This window comes from Girardinichthys multiradiatus, chromosome 1, assembly GCF_021462225.1.
Source record: "Girardinichthys multiradiatus isolate DD_20200921_A chromosome 1, DD_fGirMul_XY1, whole genome shotgun sequence".
NCBI lineage: Eukaryota > Metazoa > Chordata > Actinopteri > Cyprinodontiformes > Goodeidae > Girardinichthys > Girardinichthys multiradiatus.
Window position 1 is genome coordinate 6,921,799 of NC_061794.1, and position 20,554 is coordinate 6,942,352.

Genomic DNA, 20,554 nt, shown 5'->3' on the forward strand with positions numbered 1-20,554 from the left:
AACCAATCGCCATAATGACTCTAGGGACACGTGAGGAGCAAGATGAAGCTCTTTGCCTTGCAGATTTCTCTAGAAGAACCAAGCTTTGAAAAAATCCCAGAGATTATTCCAGCTGTGACCATCAGTGATCTGCCTCAACATTAGAAAAAACAGCCTTTCGTGATGTTTACACCACTTTAGGTGATCACAGAGAGAAGCATTAACCATTAATCCTGCACGAGATGGTTTGAGTTTAATTCATGTGTGATCCATGTTGGGATTCCAAACATTTGTAGATTTTTTTTATTTGTTGTGAGCAAGTGCACAAGGAAACACAGTGGATTTAAAAGGTTCCAATGAGCAGCATCCTTCATGAAAGGAAGGTGCTACTGTAGTACTTTAGTGTAGAGAGCTCCTGGTTAAATGTAGTGTATTTGTCAGAAATCATTAGACAGATGTTGCTCACCCACTGAAACACTTGGATTTATTTATCCAGATTATGTTATTCCAAAAACTCTGATTGAAGAGGCCAGGGCAAGGTTCTGCTCCTACTGGGCTCCAGGGGGATTTTTTTGTATTTTGCCAAACAAGGGACACACCCTATAAGACCTAAAGGACACCAACATCTGTGGGAAAAGAGAAACAGTGGGTCAGCAGCCTTAGAAAATGTTTGCTTGTACAGTTCCCTAATCTGGGATCTTGGTGTAATTTGATTTATATAATATAATATATTTAACATCCATGTGACGGAAAAGAATTGTTTACAACAGGCTTAAAAATTTCTCCAAGGTCATAGAATCATTCTAGTTTGCTCCAACTAAGTAACCAAGGACAAAGACTTCTTTTCACAGACATATTGTCTTCAGAAAGAAAAACATATATTTTCTCCTTTGTGTTCTCATGCAAAAATAGGTAGGAGGTAGTCACATACACACTTTTCTGTCTACATAAACTTGAAGCTAATCTTGGAAATGGAAAGAGGAGGCAGACAAACACAATAGTGTGACAGAACAGCAGAAATAACTGAAATTGATTCAGCTTGTGTGTTTTTGTCCCCGTGTGTCTCATTTAGGCGATTCAAGAATGCCAAAAAAAAGAGCTTACTAGTTTTTATTATTTTAAATTATTATTATTGTTATTATTATTTGATCTGCAGTAGATAAATCTCTAGGGTCTTAAACTTGATGAAACACATTTTTTTCCACTTCTCTACCCAGCAACTAACTCTTGCTTCTCATTGGAATCTGAAGGTATTGCCAGGCCAGAAGGGAAATACATTGTTTCTACCAAGTTCTGGTTGCCCCTGGGTTTCATCCCAGTGGAGCATGCCCAGAAAACTTGCAAATAAGGAGCTCTCCAAGAAGGCATTCTCCCCAGCTGCCCAAACCACATTAATTGACTTCTTTCAGTGTGAAGGAGCGGGATTTCATGATGACATCAGACCCATTGTTTTAAACAAATACAAAAAACATCCCACTATAAATGGATTCTTGTAGTTTACTTAAATCATCAGCTGTCACTGCAGCTATGAAAAGAAATCTGATGGCTGCTCTAAAGCCATTTGTGTGCAAAGAAACCACTGCTCTTTTTTTGTCCCCATAAATGACTCAAGATCCTTATGGAGCCATTGGTCTCTCCACCTCCTAAAAGCACTCACAAGCGATCCAGTTCTCGAGCAGCAGTCTGTGTCAGCTGCAGTCAGAGCAGAAGATGTTCAGAACCTCCTCAACCAGGCTGTTAATGAGTCATGAATGGCTTTGACAGTTTTTTTATTGCCTCTTTTTGGTTCTATTCCAATTTTAATGAGATGCTAATGTAAACAAATAAATGTGTGTTATACAAAAACAGAAACCAGTAAAGTACAAAATGTACAAAAAATTCGTTTCAAGTATTTCTGCAAAGTGCACATCAGTTATGGGTCACTGATGTTAGAGAGTCATAAGGTTTGACACTGGAGGGGAATTAAAAAAGTAAACCTTATGCTTGACACACTACTTTTAACGGATTCCAAAGTGGATTCTGAAGCATGTTCATCCAGTCAGATGGACTTTTTCCCTGAACAAAAACAGAGAGAATATTTAAGTTGTGATCAGTTCAGCTTTATATGTTTAACAGGTACATATAATCAAAATCCCCTTTTTTAGTCCTTAATTACATTTTGTTGTGTACTTTGAGTCTGTAGGAGTGCCAGAAGGTTGAATTTAGTCTCTCCAAGTACTGCATAGATATCTTTATATTCTGTTTGGGTTATATTTTTCCCTATTACGACACAGTATTTGCTGTGAAACGCCTAAACAAGGTCATGGACTTCCAGCCAGGGGCATTTTTAGGGTCTCAAAACATTGGGGACTTTAGCCCAAATCCAAAATATTTAGATTTCAATAAGACAATTTATAGGTAACTTAAAATTAAAATAATATAGGACATATTGTACCAGTTCTCTGTCTCGGCTGGTTTTAGACTGAATGTAAATTATTGTAAATCAAACAAAAAAGGCTGGCAATAATTTTACTTTTTATTTTTGTTAGAAGCTGAATGAAGGACAAGGAGAAACAGAGTTTAGGCCTGATGAAAAATCATTTTGCTGAAGCAAATAATGACACATTTTGAGGTATTTAGAAAATAACTTAATCTGAAAATTTACTGACAAAAGTTTTTCTTAAACTCAGAGATGTTTACTTTGGGCCAGATAAATGTGCTTCTTTTGTCATCTACATAAATGACCTTTTTAAATATTACATTCTCATCAAAGTGTTTCACTCCTCAGGCTCCATTGTCTTTATTCTTATATTTCAAAAAAGGAAAATGGTATAAAGTTGATTTTCCTAAATCTTAGTCAAATGGTAAAATCCTAAAACACATTAATTTATTATGCCAAGAGCTTTCGAAACATTTTATTAAAATTGTTCCTTCTTTTATGAACCTGTTCTCTTTTATCACCATCTTTTCAGCCCTTCATTCCACTACTGAAGAAATTTGTCTTGCCAAAAATAATAAAAGAAACATTTTACAACACAGTGTTTTGTTCTGCAGTGAGCATGTGAGGCATTAGTGCAGTTCTTACTATTAAACACTTTGAGAGGAAAGGGTGTTATGTTGTGGTGTTTAAAATATAGCATAGAGCCTCATCCTGGACCTTATTAGTACTAATATTACAGTTATTAATAACTGTATACATATAGTATGTATGTCTCACTTTCAGTAAAACTGTATCCTTGTTTAATTAGATTAGTTTATATAATATTACATGAGTAATTCAGAAAAATAAAATATTTAACTAATCAATGGTCCACCTGTGATTAATTGCTATGATTTATTTCCTAATTATGCTGCATCTTTATACCCAGAGCTGTATGTTTAGAATCAGCACAGAAGATATGAAAGAGGGAGGCTTACTTTTATACTTTCTACTACGTCTTACTGGCACCAGGAGATATTTTCCTGGTTTATTGAGCAACACTTGGTTCTGTCTACATGTAGAACTGGACTATTGGACTGGCTGCAGCCATGAGATGCAATGTGTTGATCTAAAGGACCTTTTAATGTGTTCAGCTACGTTAGGATTAAATGCTTTTATTTTGACTGAAGTAAAGGACCAGATATTTTCACATTATGACAGATTTTCTGAAGGGTGAACTAAGTGTTACGGGAGTTTAAACTCTTTGTCTGGCCAGTTAGCTTCGTCTTTTGATTTGTCGTTGTTACTACGCTAGCTAGCACATGTCACAGCAAGCAATGTTACAGAAAAACTGAACTTTAAAAAAGCTGCAAAGGTGATGTTTTTGGTAATTTTTTCCATCAGACAGGACAGGGGGTTAGGTAAACATTACACTTTCAGTGCCCAGCTCTCTTTTACTTTCCCTCTCTCTGACACCAGCCAGTGTTCTTTGGCAGCCTTCACCAGTGGGTAAACTCCATGTCTCCACTGATTGCTGCTGTAGAGCTGCTGGCCAAAATGTTGCTTTGGCTGCAGATGGCTGTCAAAATTCCAATTCAAACATATCTTTTAAAAAATAATCAAATTTATTGGTAATAATTGTAGTGACACAGAGTGAAACTAAAGCTGTGCTTGTATTATTATTATTTTTCTAGGAGATGTCTTATCTGGAGATATGTAGCTTAGTTTTACTCCTCTTCTTCACCTCATGTTAGTGGTGACACAATGAAAGAGAATCTATATGAGAGCTAAGGGCTGTGAAGTATCCAAAAACAGCCTGTGGGGCATATCTGCTTGGTATCTTTGAGTGGGTCTGTTGTCATGTCACAGTCCAGCAGATCTGTTTACAGAGTACTTGGCAAAGTCTAAGGCCTTCAGGTCAGTCCAACTTCTGGCAAGACACACTGTGACTCCAACAAGCACGAATCATAAAAATACTACAGAGGGAGGATTAACAGCAGTAGAGCAAAAAAAAAAAAAAAAGTAGATTTTGCAAAGATGTGACCAGTATGAATGTAACAGTATGATCTAACAAAATAATTTCCAATATACCCTGTAAACAATCTGAATATCATGACTAAAAAAAGTACTATTCACGAGGAAAACCATTCAAAGGCATCGCATGTGCATTTCACTGCACATAAGTGTTTAAGTGTTTCTTTCTGAGTCAGAAAATTAGCAACACAAAGTAACCTCTTGATTTAGCACCAAATCTATAATTTTGGCAGAATTTCGTCAAAGCAAATATCTGTGCACCAAGTTGTTATGTTTTGGATGATGAGACGTGTGATACAACCTAATAAAATGATTTAAAATCTTGGACGGATGGACGGACGGACGGACAATGTAATATTGTACGTATTAAAATTATTTCAGAAGAGTTTTCTTAACAGATTCTCTTGTTTTGTTTTGTTGTTGTTGTTTTTGCTCATTTGCTTGTTTGTTGTTGTTTTTTTGTTTTTTGTTTTTTTGCTGTATGAAAATAACCCCGTGAAACAGCAAAGATTTTTGGTAAGAAAAACACAGCTAAATACAACGAATGGTGGTCACAGCATCTTGCAGTGGCACTCCATGTCTTCAGCAGGTACAGGGAAGCTGGTCAGAGTTGATAAGAAGATTGATAGAACTATATACAGGTCCTTCTCAAAATATTAGCATATTGTGATAAAGTTCATTATTTTCCATAATGTAATGATGAAAATTTAACATTCATATATTTTAGATTCATTGCACACTAACTGAAATATTTCAGGTCTTTTATTGTCTTAATACGGATGATTTTGGCATACAGCTCATGAAAACCCAAAATTCCTATCTCACAAAATTAGCATATCATTAAAAGGGTCTCTAAACGAGCTATGAACCTAATCATCTGAATCAACGAGTTAACTCTAAACACCTGCAAAAGATTCCTGAGGCCTTTAAAACTCCCAGCCTGGTTCATCACTCAAAACCCCAATCATGGGTAAGACTGCCGACCTGACTGCTGTCCAGAAGGCCACTGTTGACACCTTCAAGCAAGAAGGTAAGACACAGAAAGAAATTTCTGAACAAATAGGCTGTTCCCAGAGTGCTGTATCAAGGCACCTCAGTGGGAAGTCTGTGGGAAGGAAAAAGTGTGGCAGAAAACACTGCACAACGAGAAGAGGTGACCGGACCCTGAGGAAGATTGTGGAGAAGGGCCGATTCCAGACCTTGGGGGACCTGCGGAAGCAGTGGACTGAGTCTGAAGTAGAAACATCCAGAGCCACCGTGCACAGGCGTTTGCAGGAAATGGGCTACAGGTGCCGCATTCCCCAGGTCAAGCCACTTTTGAACCAGAAACAGCGGCAGAAGCGCCTGACCTGAGCTACAGAGAAGCAGCACTGGACTGTTGCTCAACTTTTTTCGGATGAAAGCAAATTCTGCATGTCATTCGGAAATCAAGGTGCCAGAGTCTGGAGGAAGACTGGGGAGAAGGAAATGCCAAAATGCCAGAAGTCCAGTGTCAAGTACCCACAGTCAGTGATGGTCTGGTTGCCGTGTCAGCTGCTAGTGTTGGTCCACTGTGTTTTATCAAGGGCAGGGTCAATGCAGCTAGATATCAGGAGATTTTGGAGCACTTCATGCTTCCATCTGCTGAAAAGCTTTATGGAGATGAAGATTTCATTTTTCAGCACGACCAGGCACCTGCTCACAGTGTCAAAACCACTGATAAATGGTTTACTGACCATGGTATCACTGTGCTCAATTGGCCTGCCAACTCTCCTGACCTGAACCCCATAGAGAATCTGTGGGATATTGTGAAGAGAACGTTGAGAGACTCAAGACCCAACACTCTGGATGAGCTAAAGGCCGCTATCGAAGCATCCTGGGCCTCCATAAGACCTCAGCAGTTCCACAGGCTGATTGCCTCCATGCCACGCCGCATTGAAGCAGTCATTTATGCAAAAGGATTCCCGACCAAGTATTGAGTGCATAACTGTACATGATTATTTGAAGGTTGACGTTTTTTGTATTAAAAACACTTTTCTTTTATTGGTCGGATGAAATATGCTAATTTTGTGAGATAGGAATTCTGGGTTTTCATGAGCTGTATGCCAAAATCATCCGTATTAAGACAATAAAAGACCTGAAATATTTCAGTTAGTGTGCAATGAATCTAAAATATATGAATGTTAAATTTTCATCATGATATTATGGAAAATAATGAACTTTATCACAATATGCTAATATTTTGAGAAGGACCTGTACAGCCGTTAAGATAAAAGTCTATTCAAGTGTTAGAATGGCCCAGTCAAAGTCCAGACCTAAATCATTGAAAACATTGAAAATATTGAAAAGCAGCTATCATTTTCTTTCCGTTTCACAAGAATGCACTAATTTGTGTTGGTCTGTCATGTAAATTCCAAATGAAACACATTGAAGTTTGTGCTTATAGAGTGATAAAATGGAAAAATGTGTATGAATACTTTTGCAAGGCAGCGTATGTGACAAATGACTCTAGACATATGAACCTGTTCACAAAAACTGTGCATTTGCAAATTGCCTTATTTTTTTTGTTTGTGGTTTAATGGAAATATCATCAGATTTTAGTTAGATGTTAGGGTTTCTCCACAATGACAAGTTTAACTCCCTATCTTGATTATGACATGGTATCTGTGTGTGTTTGCGTTTCAAACACAGCACCTTAACAACTCCTCTCTGTCTTGTCTCTGCACGTCTAATGTGTTTAACTTAAAGGTTGCTTACTGCTGTCGTCCTTATGTATGTCGGTGTTTTGAAGGTCCACTTTGACGAAGTCAGCAGACAAGCATAGATGTGATGTCTCATTGTTTGTCACTACATCATCTCATGCCTCGCTGTGCAGCCTCTCACGTTCTCCTCGCTCTGTGGGGAAACACAGGACTAATCATCTGTCTGCTGACAATCTGTAAACAAAACATGAGGAAATCTGTCTCCCACAATGCACTTAGTCTTTACCATTAACACAAGGAAAGGCTTACTTACACAGATGACACTCCATTATATATCGATTTTCTTTATTATACTGTGTTATTATAATAATTTAAATAATTTATATGAAAAAGTTTAGTATAAAAACAGATTTAATGAATAAATTAAAGTCCAAAGTTGAATTCAAATGAGATATCGTGGCATGACCTCACACAGGCCTTTCATGCTGGAAAACCTTCCAGTGTAACTAATTAATGATAACAATTCTGTACAGAAGAGTTGGCCAAAATTTCCCCAAATGTGATGTAAAAGACTCATGGCCAGTTAGTGTACATGCTTTTCATGGCACTGCAGGGATCAGTGAAAACTGATGGAGATTTGTCCTTATTGAGGGGTTTCTAATTTTGTCAGGGAATATTGTCACCAAATCTCCATATAGCATGACATTTAACTCAAAGATGAAATCTAAATCTTGGCTTGAGAAGGGAGACGGATTCATCCTGAAACTACAATGAGTCTGAAAGTATTCAGATGATCAGATAGAGAGGAAAAAAGGGAGATGGGTTTGAAGAGATAACGGAAGTAATGGAATGCTCTGCAACAACACGTTAAGCTAACACAGACAACCCAGTTTTGTTTTCCCATGGGATATACACTTAGTCTCACAGAAAGACACACACATACACACACATGTCAAAAACACAGAGATCCCATCTGCCCTGACGCCATAATCAGCTTATCACGCTCTGCTCCGTGGCCATTCAGGCCCTGACATACTTATGTTGCATACTACTGGAATCAACTGATAAACTATGCCCACTGCAACTGCACATCTGACACTAACAGCTGTCTCTAGCTATATATGTAGTCTCTAAACACATGCACCAACCTAAACTAGAGGGAGCACTGATGTGGAGAAACGCATCTATAAACAACGGAAATGTCCTCAACAAATAAGCAAAGTAAAATCTTTGAGCTTGTAACCACGTTCTGTGCTAAGAAGGGCTTTCCACTTAGAAAACAACACAAACACGACATGCAACACAGCATGCAGAGGCTCATAGAAACCATGAGTGTACTTGTATTCTGAAATGTCAGAGCCCAGCTGATCCGTCAGTAAATATTGACATATGGTCGGTCTGTGTTGGGAGAAGGAGAGTATTAGGATGACGCAGATGATCTCTGGGGAATAGTCCTCATCCATCAGCAGGAGACATCTCATTCTCCCACTGCATGTGGTCTTCTTCCAAAGCTTAAGTGGTTAAGCGTTTTTTTTTTTTTTTTTTTTACTTTTTTCACATCCAACCTTGCCCTCATGTTGCTAATTACATGGGTACCCTCTGAGTCTTTCACTCTCGTTTACATAATGATCAGAATGTTGGAGCTTGAAAAGGGAGGAATTGTCATCCCATCATCTCAGTCAGAAGTGTTTGTTACATAAGTCTTGGGGGTAGTTTGAAGAAATCAACTTCACCTTTTTCCTTCTGCTTGCCAAAACCAACATCACTAAGAACAAAAAAGTATAACTGCAACAATTATGCCTCACTTCCATCTTTATTTTCAAACTTTTACTTTCAATAGTTGCATAATATATTGTTTTTTAATTGATGCATGTCTATGAAAGCTGTATTGGGATCCTTTCTTTAACAGAACAATAATGAAGCAGTCAGTTCTGACTTAGGAACAGTCATAGTACTGTAAACCTTGGGCTGAGCCCTACTTGGTATAAAGTTAGAATTTATGATCTTTTCTCAAACTGGTGTTGTGATATGCCCACAATAGCTCCTCTTTAAGCCACCTGAAGCCATCTTTCATAGGTCAATCAAGGGCTCACTTGTACACTAACTTGACTCTATTAGGCCTAAGATTCTACAATATTGCAGCCAATGAGTCCCTTCCTAAAGCTTTTTTCAAGTCATCTATTAAAACCAGCTTTGTAATGTGACAATGCATGCTTGCGTAATAGCTGGGATCCTGGACCCAGACTGTGACTACATCCATTGGCGGTTCAGAGGAGTAACAGACGTGGGTTAACTCACCATGACTCTTGTTCCTCATATGGGCCACATACGAACTACAAGAAGGCATATCAGGCCCAGCTAAAAGAATCTTGTGAAAGGAGCTTTGGAGATGCACATCAGTAACTTTACAGAAATGATCCATCATTCATCCATGAAGAGGAACATAACATTTATGGGGCTCCCTCTTAGAGTTTCTCTAATTTAGTTTTTGTGCCTTTAGCTGCTCTGCCATGTTTGAACCTCTAAACTGTTGTGACGTGTCGTCCTGTGAGATCAGTGATTCTGCTTCTTCCCCTGACTGTTTCAGGCTGTTAATAAGTGCAGCTGCTGTCATGATGCCCAGTCATATCAGTTCACATTTCTCACTTTTATCCTCTGGCCACCCATATCCTCCACTACAGGTTCTGAAGGAGATTCTGCATGTAAAGACCTTATGCTGTACATAAAAAGGCCGTAGGCGCATTTCCACTAGTTCCAGGTACTTTTCAGGCCATCCTCTGCCCACTTCCATCTGTTCTGACTGCACGATTTAGGGGCAAAACCAGTTACCTGGCTAGAAAAACACCCCTGAACTGCTTTGGCGAGAAAGTATTTTTGAAAATACTTTGAAGCTTCAGGGTGGAACTTGTGACACAAAAGAAAAAAAATCTAATTGGTCTTCTGTCAGTGGTCACAAGCTGAAAGGTGAGTATGCCACAGTGCAGCTGTCTGAAAGCTTCATAACACAGACGTATGAATTCAGAAGCCCTCATCAGATGTGGTGTTTGATTCAATCTCGGCTGGAAAATGGGAACGAGAAGGAAAGTTTTTACGGTGAGTAGGTTCCAGCCAGCATGAAGACCCATTAGTTTTTAGGTTTCTGGAAACTTACCGTAAGGGAGAACTCATTTTCCATAAAAGTGGAATTCAATCATCCACAGACATCCTGCTCTTGTAGAAAAACAACCTCTCCGCCCCTCCTTTCTTCATCCATGATTTTTCTCAAAACTTGACCTGGCTAGAACAGATTATCATCTATTTTCTAACATGATATGCTAACCACAGTCCACTGTCGTGTCTGGGAGGAGTGAATGCTGCAAGTCAGAGACTCGATGGAATCTGCTGCGTTTCCTTAGAAAACATTTTAACCTATTTGAATAACAGGACCTGGCTTCATTGTTTGATACGAGGAACAATTTGGAGTGGATGTAACTGACTCTAAATCTGTATGAATGATTGGATTAAATTAACTTGTTTTGTGCCTTGAGATATTTGTTGGAGATTGTCGCTATAAAAACAGCTAATTAATTTAAAAGTGTTCAGTCTTGAATATGGAAGAAAAATGAAAAAACCTGCTTTACTGTACATACTTAAAAATATATTTGATCTATAAACTTCAATTATTTCAGCTGGCTTCAAACCAAACACAGACTAAACTGAGTGGATATTTGTCATTGTTTGTATTTTCTAACTTACAGTTTGAATCTATGCAGAATTTAGTGCCAAAAAGTAGAACTAGACAACATATCCTTTCAGACCTATTCATTTTACACTGCATAGGCTCTTTAATAGTGTGTTTTATGAAGCAGTTGATCCCCCAAAAGAAATTTAAAAGCCTTAAACAGGGTGTGGTACACATAAATGAGAAACCACCAGCGAAGCGAGAGATGGTCTGAATTTTACAATAATGGACTCTTAAAAGACCACAAAAAGCAGAAAAGTGTAGAAAATCTCCCTAGGGAGGCTCAGCCAGATCGCAGGGTGTCAATTAATGATGCAGCAGTGAATTACCTCCAGTAACTCCTGCCTCCACTTAAAGTGCCCAGCAAAAGTGTTCATGCCCCTTGAACTATTATTTTTCATTCTCTCAACTTGTGATAAAGCAACATAAAGTAGTGTATGTTTAAGGTAAAATGGAAAAGGTTTTCCTTTTTTTTTTTTTTTTTACAACTAAAAAGTGTGGTGTGCGTTTTTTACTCAACCCACTTTATTCCAATTAGGTTAATGTATTTGTTTCAGAAATCACGTAATTAGTAAATTGAGTCAAATGTGTAATTTTATCTGAGTTTAAATGCGGCTGTTCCGTGAAGGCCTCTAGGTTTGTTACAGAACATTAGTGAAGAACAGCATCATGTACAGCACAGTTCGAGCTATTTCCTAAAGAAATGGAAAGAGTTTAGCAAAACTGAAAACCTCCATGGCCATACGAGGAGAGTAATAATCAGAGGACTAACCAAGAAGCCCATGGTAACTCTGAGGGTGCTGCACAGATCCATAACTCAGGAGAGAAAATCTGTTGGCAGAACAACTATTAGCCGTACACTTCACAAACTAGCCTTTATGGAAGAGTTGCAAGAAGAAAATAATGGGAAGGTCGGTTTGCACCAAAAATGTGTACTGGTCAGATGACATCAAAATTTAACTTTTTCTCTGCATTCAAAATGCAGAGAAAAAAAACTCCGTGGCTCGAAAACGAACACTGTCATCCTTTACACTCAGCATTCCCATTGTGAAAAAGTGGAGGCAGTATCATGATGTGGGGATGCTTTGCTTTATTTAGTAGGGAGAGAGAAGCATGTCGGAGTTGATGGGAAGATTTATGAAGCAAAATGCTGAATAATCCTGAAATAATATCTGTTAGAGGCTGCAGCAGACTGTGGTGGAGGTTCACATCCCAGCAGGACAACAACCCTTCACATAGAGCCAGAGCTACAAATAAAATGGTTTAAATCAATGTATATGAGTTACAATGGCCCAGTCAAAGTCCAGACCTAAATCCAGTGGAGAATCTGTGGCAAGACTTTAAAACAGATGCTCTCTGTTCATTCTGGCAAATATTGAGCTATTTTGTTAGTCTCCATATGTGCAGAATTGGTACCTTTGGACATCTGGTAGCAGGGGTTGTACTAAATTTGTAAAAAATGTTGAAAAGAACTTAACACTTTCCATTAACGTCCCTAGTAAGTACTTTGTGAAGTCCAACTTTGGGATGGAAGTTTGTGATTGCACCATGACACTGAAAAAGCTCAAGGGGTGTGAATACTTCAGCAAGGCATTATAGCTGAACCCAAAACAGATTTGTGTTATAATCTGAGGAAGTAACACAAAGACGTCATAAAACTCTAAAAGCAGAAATCAGGATGACAAACAAATAATATACAAACATTTTTTATTAATGATTCGGGATACACCACTGTAAAGCATTTCGGACCTCTAATCTGAAGACTCTTTGGGCATTCAGTGCCTGATTAAAAAAACGCACCCTTTGTTCTTGAATGTTGCTGTGGAGTTCTGCAGCTCTCTGATCTGATTGCCGCTGCACGCTACGGCTGCAGCTTCACATGTGAGGAAGACCTAACTGCTGCTCCAAACTGGAAACCCTGAACAGTTCACTGGAAGCAGAAACAGGGGGTGGTGCCCTTTTCTGTCCACTGCAACAAACAGGAAGTCTAATAAATACACAATAGCTTATCTAGTCCTCCATGCAGAGCAGCAGCCAACACATTGCATCCTTTGTGTTTGCTCACTGAATGTGTCTGCATGTGCATTTAAAGGTGAACCTACATACGGTATAATGTACTTGAAGTAAATACCATCGGATTTAGCCTCAGACCGCAGCCTGATCTCTGTACACAAAGTCATACTTTAGCAAAAAATATCTTAAGTTACATTTTCCAAATAAATATTGGTCCATGTGTTTATTGCTTTACCATCTTCCTGAGACACTCTCAGACCCACCAACATATTCATGCACCACTGGTCAAAGGGCACTCTCATTTCAGCCATCCTCAATCATGTCTTTTGATTTGCTTGAGACTACAACAAACTCTCCACTTGCTTCAACAGTCGGCTTGTGAGATCATCCTTCATCATATGACTTGCTCTTTCCTCCGTGCCAAGTCGCACGCGGTAAACCGATTTTCCCGGCTGCACCAGTGCAGCGTAATCCAAGGCTGCATCAGAGGCAGGCACGCACACGCAATACGTAAACGCTGCGATCAGATAAAGACTCCCTGTGACTGGATGTGCTGTGAACCTAGAAGCTGGGGGAGGTTTTTCCCTTCTTTTTGATATGACACGTGCTACAGTATAATGTATACAAACGGTTTACTTGCATGCTAAATGAAACATTTATAACAGTCTTACAGCCAACCTTTTGTGTAACTTTTAAAAATCTGCACATGGTTTTTGGAAGCTTTATTTTTAGGTTTCACAGTATGAGCGTGGTTCTCTTCCTGCTCGGCTTCAATAGTCTCTGTGCTGTGCAACTTTCTGGCAGTCTTGGGCCAAACTCTCTGGTATAAAAACACACACACACACACACATGCAGTACCTTTATCAACAACTGCAGCCATCCTTCATTTTCACCAGCATTTACAACAACCTGTTATTGCTTGCGAATATCAATAAGATCAACTTAAAGAACGGGCCGATGCATTGTCCAGTTGCAGTCCTGACTTGCAGCCTGTGAACATGAACTTAAAAGGTCTGATGTTTAATGTCCAATAAAAGTGAGTCCATCTGGAAACAGAAGACAAGCCACCAGAGGATCCAGAACATTGATGAGAGGCAACGTAACATGAACAAACGAGCCATCATCAGTCTATACGTTGGAGACGCCGCTGTTTGCCTCTCTTGCCTGCCGGATGCCATACAGCCACTTGATGACTCGTGCGTTCCTCTCAATGACCGAGATCCCATAGGGGACTCTTTCGTTCATCCTCAGGGGCCCGTCCTCGTCGTCCTCCTCTTCCCCTCCGTACTCCCTCATCCGCTCTGCGTCATCCCCGCACTCTGAGCTGGGCGTGCTGACGCTGCGCAGCTTGGAGACGGACACAATGTCTGAGTTGGCCCGGGTGAAGCGCTCCATGCCGCCCAGCCCCTCCACCTCCTCCAAGTCCAGCCCGCAGTAGTTGAAGAAGCGCTCCAGGTCGGCCGTGGCGCGCGAGTAGCGGTCGCTCAGGTCCGACTTGGAGCGGTGCAGGGACGGGTGCTTGCGGGAGGAGCCCTTGGAGCTGGCGTTGGAAATGCGTGTGAAAGCAGGGGAGGCTGGTGGGATCATTCCTGCTCGGACCAGCATCGGGCTGGGGGGCAGATAGACTGGAGGAGAGGGCAGAGTTTGTGATGAGGTGTTAACCTTGGAGGGAGGCTGAGGTTGATTCTGTGATTGAGGAGGGGGCGGTGGAGGTGGAAGCTGGGGATGTGCGACCTGACCCTGGGGGATCTGTCTGGGTCTGAGGTGGGGCAGCAGTGCCGCTCTCAGTGGCTTCTTCATCTCAGCGTGAGGCCGAACATCCACCCTGCGCACAGTCACAGAGTTAGGGACGCTGTAGGGGACTGGAACCCCCCGTGAGACCCGTGCTGGGACAGGGGGTGGACGACGGGAAAGTTCTGCTGCAGGGGGGCAAAGGTTATTGCTAAGCAGAGAAGAGTTACAAGAAGAGGTGGATGAAGAATTGTTGGTACCGTGGTTCAGGGGTTTGAGGTTGTTAAGGAGTCTGTTGCTCTTGTCCTGCTCTGCAGATAGGCTGCTGCAGATGCTCTTAACCCCTGAAGATGGAGATGATGAGGAGGGGGAGGTGGAAGAAGATGACTGCGTTCCATCACATACGTCACTGATTAGATTATTCAGGATATCCAAGTTAAAAGGTCTTCTCTCCCCCGACACCTCTCTGCCTCCTCTGTTCTCCACATCACCCAGGCAACGGGGAACTTTCCGGGCCGTTGGGGTTCCAATGTGGCCCTGTGGCATCAGCGCTGGGGGAACGAGGGGCTTGCGGATGACTGGGGCTTGGATGGGGGCCTGACGTGTGAGGGCCACCTGCTGGCTCTTAACGTACTTGGCCTTATCAGCCTCCAGGCGCTCCACGGCGCTGAGCTTGCGGGTCCCGGGCTCAGGGGGTGGGCGGAAGTAGTTGGGACCCTTGTTGAGTATTCTGAAGGGTCTGACTGAGGTGAAGGCCACTCCAGCCAGGCGGCCGTCTGAGGGCCTCAGCGTCTCCACTGGCATCCTTCAGGAACTGAAACAGAGAGCAGAGAACAGGTTTGTTAATCACAAAAGATTTTAGTGCAAAGTGTAAATAATAAAGTGAAACAGTGTGAGCTGAGATTATTGGAAAATTATTAAGATTTCAATGCCAGCCAAAATATTGTTGATTAGAGCATGTTGAGGCTGAGCGGGCAGGAGAGACAAGCAACAATGAGGCTTTGAGCAACACTTTCAGAACCTCCACATGTTCTCTATGAGCTTAAGAACACAGTTCTTTTGTACTGTCCCCCCCCCCCCACTCTTGCTCCAACAGCCCTCATTAACTTCCTTACCAGTCACTGAGCAGCCGCTCTCCCTTTTCTTCCTCCTTTCTTCTGTCGCTCCTGTACCTCTTTTCTTCTTCTCCTTTCTCAGCGAAAGACTACTTGTGGGACTGGGTCAGTTCAGGTCAAATTCCACATCAGGACCGTCCAGACCTCCTGTGTCACCTCGGTGGTGACCTACTCGGGGTAAGGCTGAAGATCAGGATCACCAGCTGCTAGTAGCCTTACTGAAAAATGTAAAGGCCCGTAGATCAGCCGGCAGTGATACCAGCAACACGACAACCCTCTCTGATCCTCTTTACGACGTCCCGCTCGTCTGTTGAAGCTTATCTGTCCAGCTGTGATCAGATGCGGAAACGCAGCCAACCACTCATCTGAGTCCCGTAGTCCTGGAGAGTTAAAGAGAGACAGAAGTCCGGGTCAGATATTGCTAGAGTTCTCTGCTTTCGTTCTGTTGCTCAATAACAGAAGAAAAGACAGATACACTATCTCTCTCCTCACACCAACACACACAGCTCTCCAGCTGACAGGCGGAGGCTTGCTTCAACACTGGAGTGGAGCAGAAGGGGACAGGCTTTAATACTACGTCTGGCTCCTCCCTGCTGGCCAATCACGCTACAGGCCGGGAGTCATGGTGGCGGGACGGGAGGCGGGAGCCGCGATCACATTGGTCCAGCTCTAACCAATTGGACCCCTCCCCCCCAGAGAACAACAAAACACTGAGGCAGGGTTTCATTCAAATGAAAATTCATTGAAAGGGAGAAAGGGGGGAACAACGGACGAGACAGATGCAATTTTTTACATTGACTTGCATCAAGCTCAGTGAGGTTCTATGACATCAGTGTGCTCAACGACACCCAATCGCACCTCTTTGTTCGTCTCTGGGCCGTCAGAAGCAGAAACAAAGTGAAGACTGTGTGTGAGCAACAGATACTTTAAATAATAAAGGATAAATGATGTTTAAACCTGTATCCACAGAGTTTAACCGGTAAAATATGACCAGAGTCAAGAAATGCTAGTTCATAAAGAAGATTAACAAAATGTAGACAGAAAAAGTTTCTTTCCACTTATTTCTAGAAAAGAACCACCAGTTAATTTTGGATTATTTACCTCAGAGCCAACAACCTTTCAGCCTTGCCCATGTGAACAATCTGCATTTACTCCACCTTCCACTTCTAAGAAAAAAAAACAACTTGCTTCCTTCTTATCATTTACAACATTACCTCTACAGTTACATCACACTTTCTTCCTCTTCCCCCACCTCTCCGCCACCTGCAGCCCTTCTACCCACACATTTTAATTGTGCTTTTACAGCCATAAACTCCCTGTTTTCCTCTCGTCTCTGAACAACAGGGCATCAGAAGGCAGACAGAGAGCAAAACATCTGTGGAGCGCTGCATCAAGATACAGAGAGCTGGCCAAACAGGAGGTCATTTTGTCTTGAGCTTTTATCAAGAGACACAAAAATACTAGCAGCAATTACACATGGGCCTGTTGAGGTCTCCTGAGGTTGGACGGGGTTCTCATTGAAAAAAATAAATAAGAAATCTAAGAAAATCTAAACAAAAAAAACAAAAAAAAAAAGATCTAAACTCTGACGTACCACCAGCTGCATGAAACACAGAAGAGTGAAACACTATCCCCCATCCGCACCCTGGGCTGCGTATTGCTGATCAGCTGGATGAAATAAGACTTCTACACCTTTCTTTTTCTTACAAAAACAACTGTTTGGTTTTGGTAAAACTACAATGCCATGAAAAATCTATTTTTGTATAATACAGAAAATGTATTAATTCGATTTTTCTTCGGACTCAAAACAGTTTTAAAACACACAAGTATTATTTAAGAATATTCCACATTTTGATAGAATTTTCTAATTACAGCAACATTGACATTTAGTCAAATGAAAATATTCTGAGGAAAAATATTTGAAGTGAAATTAAATCTTCACACTTTCTATTCACACAAATCTATTCACATTTTGTCATTCTAAACAGGATGAAAATTATCGATCAAAGTCTAATCTCATCATTCTTCACAAACAACGTTCACACAATTCAATTGACATATTTCCCGGGTTTTCTTTTTCTTGGTTCTTTCCACTTACAAGTTACTTAGTCTAAGGAACTGAGTGTTATACATGGGGATTATTTCTAAAGTAGGGTTTATTAAATACCTAATGGGGTTAGATCTACCATCAGCAGGGTTAGTGGTTAAGCTCGACTCTATGGCAAAAGAAAGTTCCTCGTTGTTATCATGGCCTTTTGACACTAAAGCTCAGAGGACCTCTTCACTTTAAAAGTCCATATATAGTTTTAATGCTTATCACCAGCATGGGATCTAAATTCCTCATTGACACAAAGTAGTGATGAAGTAATTATGTTTGGCCTTTGAAACAAAGCTCACATGACCTTTAATAACAATCTTGCTCTTTCAGAGGTTGGATTATCAAGAATGTTGGTTCAAAACTCCTTAAGGCTCAAAAGATCTCTCCTCTAGGGTGGGTGGAGACTCATATGAAGCCAGAGGACAACTTCTGTTTCAGTAATGAGTATTCAATCATCCAAACACACTAAATATTAGTAGAGTGCCCTGAATAATGTTTAGATAAGTCCAGATGTATGGAGGAGACAGCAGCATCCTGGGTTGATCTGCAGATTTAAGGGGAACCTAAAATCCTACAGAGGTGACAGAGGTTACTCTGACTGTCAGGCAGGTTCTGCTGAAGAAGGAAAAAAAGGCGCGTTACATGATGGCATCATTGCCGCCTGCCTGTTTGGACAACAGTTTCTTCCGCTTTTATCAGGCACATCTTTTTTCCTGCGGACACAACTTCCTGTCAAAACCTGTCGTGTTAATAACACAACACCAACTGCTGGATTCCTCTGGCTTTTTTACATGTGCCTCTAAGTGCAAATAAATGTGCAATTTCCCTTTAACACAGAATACAGTGCATCATTAAAGAGTGAAAAAAAAGAGCATTTTTACTAAAAAACTCCATTTTGTTGCCTTCTTTTGCCATTGTTACGAACAGGCTCAGAGGCAGGTAAAATCCTTTAAACAGACAAAGGAATGGATGCCAGTCACATTACTTTAAACTCGCCTGCAGATAACTTTAATCCAATTATCCATGCATTATTCAGACACTTAGTTTACTTACCAGGTTCTGTGAGCCTGAATAGAGAGACAGAGCAACAATTATCATGGACCTGCTAAATAAATTCACCCCACATGGAGATCAGCTTTGGTCTAAGTATGGAAATGTGAAAGCTGCCTCCACACTGAGATGTATGCATGTAAGTGTTGCCAGCCTAGATGGTCGTTACAGCTAAAAACAGCAGCTATTGTCATTTGTTTTCTCAGACAGCTAACAGATTTCTCTGCTAATGTGTGTGCAAACAACACCGTTACACCGCTGGCCAGCCTGCAAACTGATCAATAAACCACATTGTCAGCTATCTGCATAAAACAGGAAGCCAACAAAGTGCAGAACCAACTGGAGCAGCTACACAAAGAAAGCTGATGTCTCCTAAAAGTATCAAGCTGCAGTCCCAGACCAAGAATTTACGTCTCTTTTCCACAATGGAAACTTTGATTGGCTTATTGCAAGAAAGTGAGATCCACAGTGGGATGAATCTGCTTTTACATTTAGGATTTCCAGACACAATTTCAGTGGCTGCATATGTGGCTCATGGTGTCTGCTCTGTCTGGGACAGGGACTGTTTCACAGAAGATGTAGTAATGTGGAGGGTAAACCTTGCGTCACAAAGTGAGCAGGAATGTTGCAAAAGAGCTTAAACGGAGCACTAACAAGACATGGCAGCTGGCTTTTAGGTCACAGTGATTGAATGAATAAATAGACAGCAGCAACACCTAGGGGAAATGGCTTTCCCAATAAAAGTAAAAAGCAAAAGTGTTCACACCCTTTGGGGCTCAGCCCAAACATGCAGAAGAAGGAGCTCCTGTCAAATGAGACCCAAAATATAACTTTTTGGCCTACATGAAAAACTCTATGAAACATGGTGGTGGCAGCATCATGATGTAGGGAAGATTTTCTTCAGGAAGGACAGGGAAGCTGGGCAGAGCTGACTGCACAGCTCTAGATGCACAAAGTTGGTAGAGGTACAGTGCCTTGTGAAAGTATTCGGCCCCCTTGAACTGGTCAACCTCTTGCCACATTTCAGGCTTCAAACATAAAGATATAAAATTCAAATTTTTTGTGAAGAATCAACAACAAAGTGGGACACAATCGTGAAGTGGAATGAAATTTATTGGATGTGTCAAACTGTTTTAACAAATAAAAAACTGAAAAGTGGGGCGTGCAATATTATTCGGTCCCCTTGCATTAATACTTTGTAGCGCCACCCTTTGCTGCAATTACAGCTGCAAGTCGCTTGGGGTATGTCTCTATCAGTTTTGCACATCGAGAGACTGAAATTCTTGCCCATTCTTCCTTGTAAAACAGCTGGAGCTCAGTGAGGTTGGATGGAGAGCATTCGTGAGCAGCAGTCTTCAGCTCTTTCCACAGATTCTCGATTGGATTCAGGTCTGGACTTTGACTTGGCCATTCCAACACCTGGATACATTTATTTGTGAACCATTCCATTGTAGATTTGGCTTTATGTTTTAGATCATTGTCTTGTTGGAAGATAAATCTCTGTCCCAGTCTCAGGTCTCTTGCAGACTCCAACAGGTTGTCTTCCAGAATGTTCCTGTATTTTGGCCCCATCCATCTTCCCATCAATTTTGACCATCTTCCCTGTCCCTGCTGACGAAAAGCAGGCCCAAACCATGATGCTGCCACCACCATGTTTGACAGTGGGGATGGTGTGTTCAGGGTGATGAGCTGTGTTGCTTTTACGCCAAACATATCGTTTTGCATTGTGGCCAA

The 20,554-nt window shown here is 41.1% G+C and overlaps 2 protein-coding genes across 6 annotated transcripts in view; both read right to left on the reverse strand.

Annotated features, from left to right (window-relative positions):
• Positions 1 to 7,243, reverse strand: part of nsfl1c (NSFL1 (p97) cofactor (p47)) — a 78,309-nt gene extending 71,066 nt beyond the window's left edge. The window contains exon 1 of the mRNA XM_047363509.1: positions 7,148 to 7,243. Coding sequence (XP_047219465.1) covers positions 7,148 to 7,228 — 81 coding nt within the window. The 5' untranslated portion in view covers positions 7,229 to 7,243. The remainder of the gene's footprint in view (positions 1 to 7,147) is intronic.
• Positions 7,244 to 12,503: 5,260 nt separating this feature from the next.
• Positions 12,504 to 20,554, reverse strand: part of wu:fa11c10 (protein FAM110B) — a 44,433-nt gene continuing 36,382 nt past the window's right edge. For 3 of the 5 annotated variants that reach the window (XM_047363474.1, XM_047363482.1, XM_047363468.1), the window contains 2 exons: positions 15,673 to 16,052; positions 12,504 to 15,371 (listed from right to left, as the gene is read on the reverse strand). In XM_047363474.1, the coding sequence (XP_047219430.1) occupies positions 13,955 to 15,361 (1,407 nt within the window). In that variant the 5' untranslated portion in view covers positions 15,362 to 15,371; positions 15,673 to 16,052 and the 3' untranslated portion in view covers positions 12,504 to 13,954. The remainder of the gene's footprint in view (positions 15,372 to 15,672; positions 16,053 to 20,554) is intronic. The other 2 variants (XM_047363491.1, XM_047363498.1) reach the window with 1 other exon arrangement.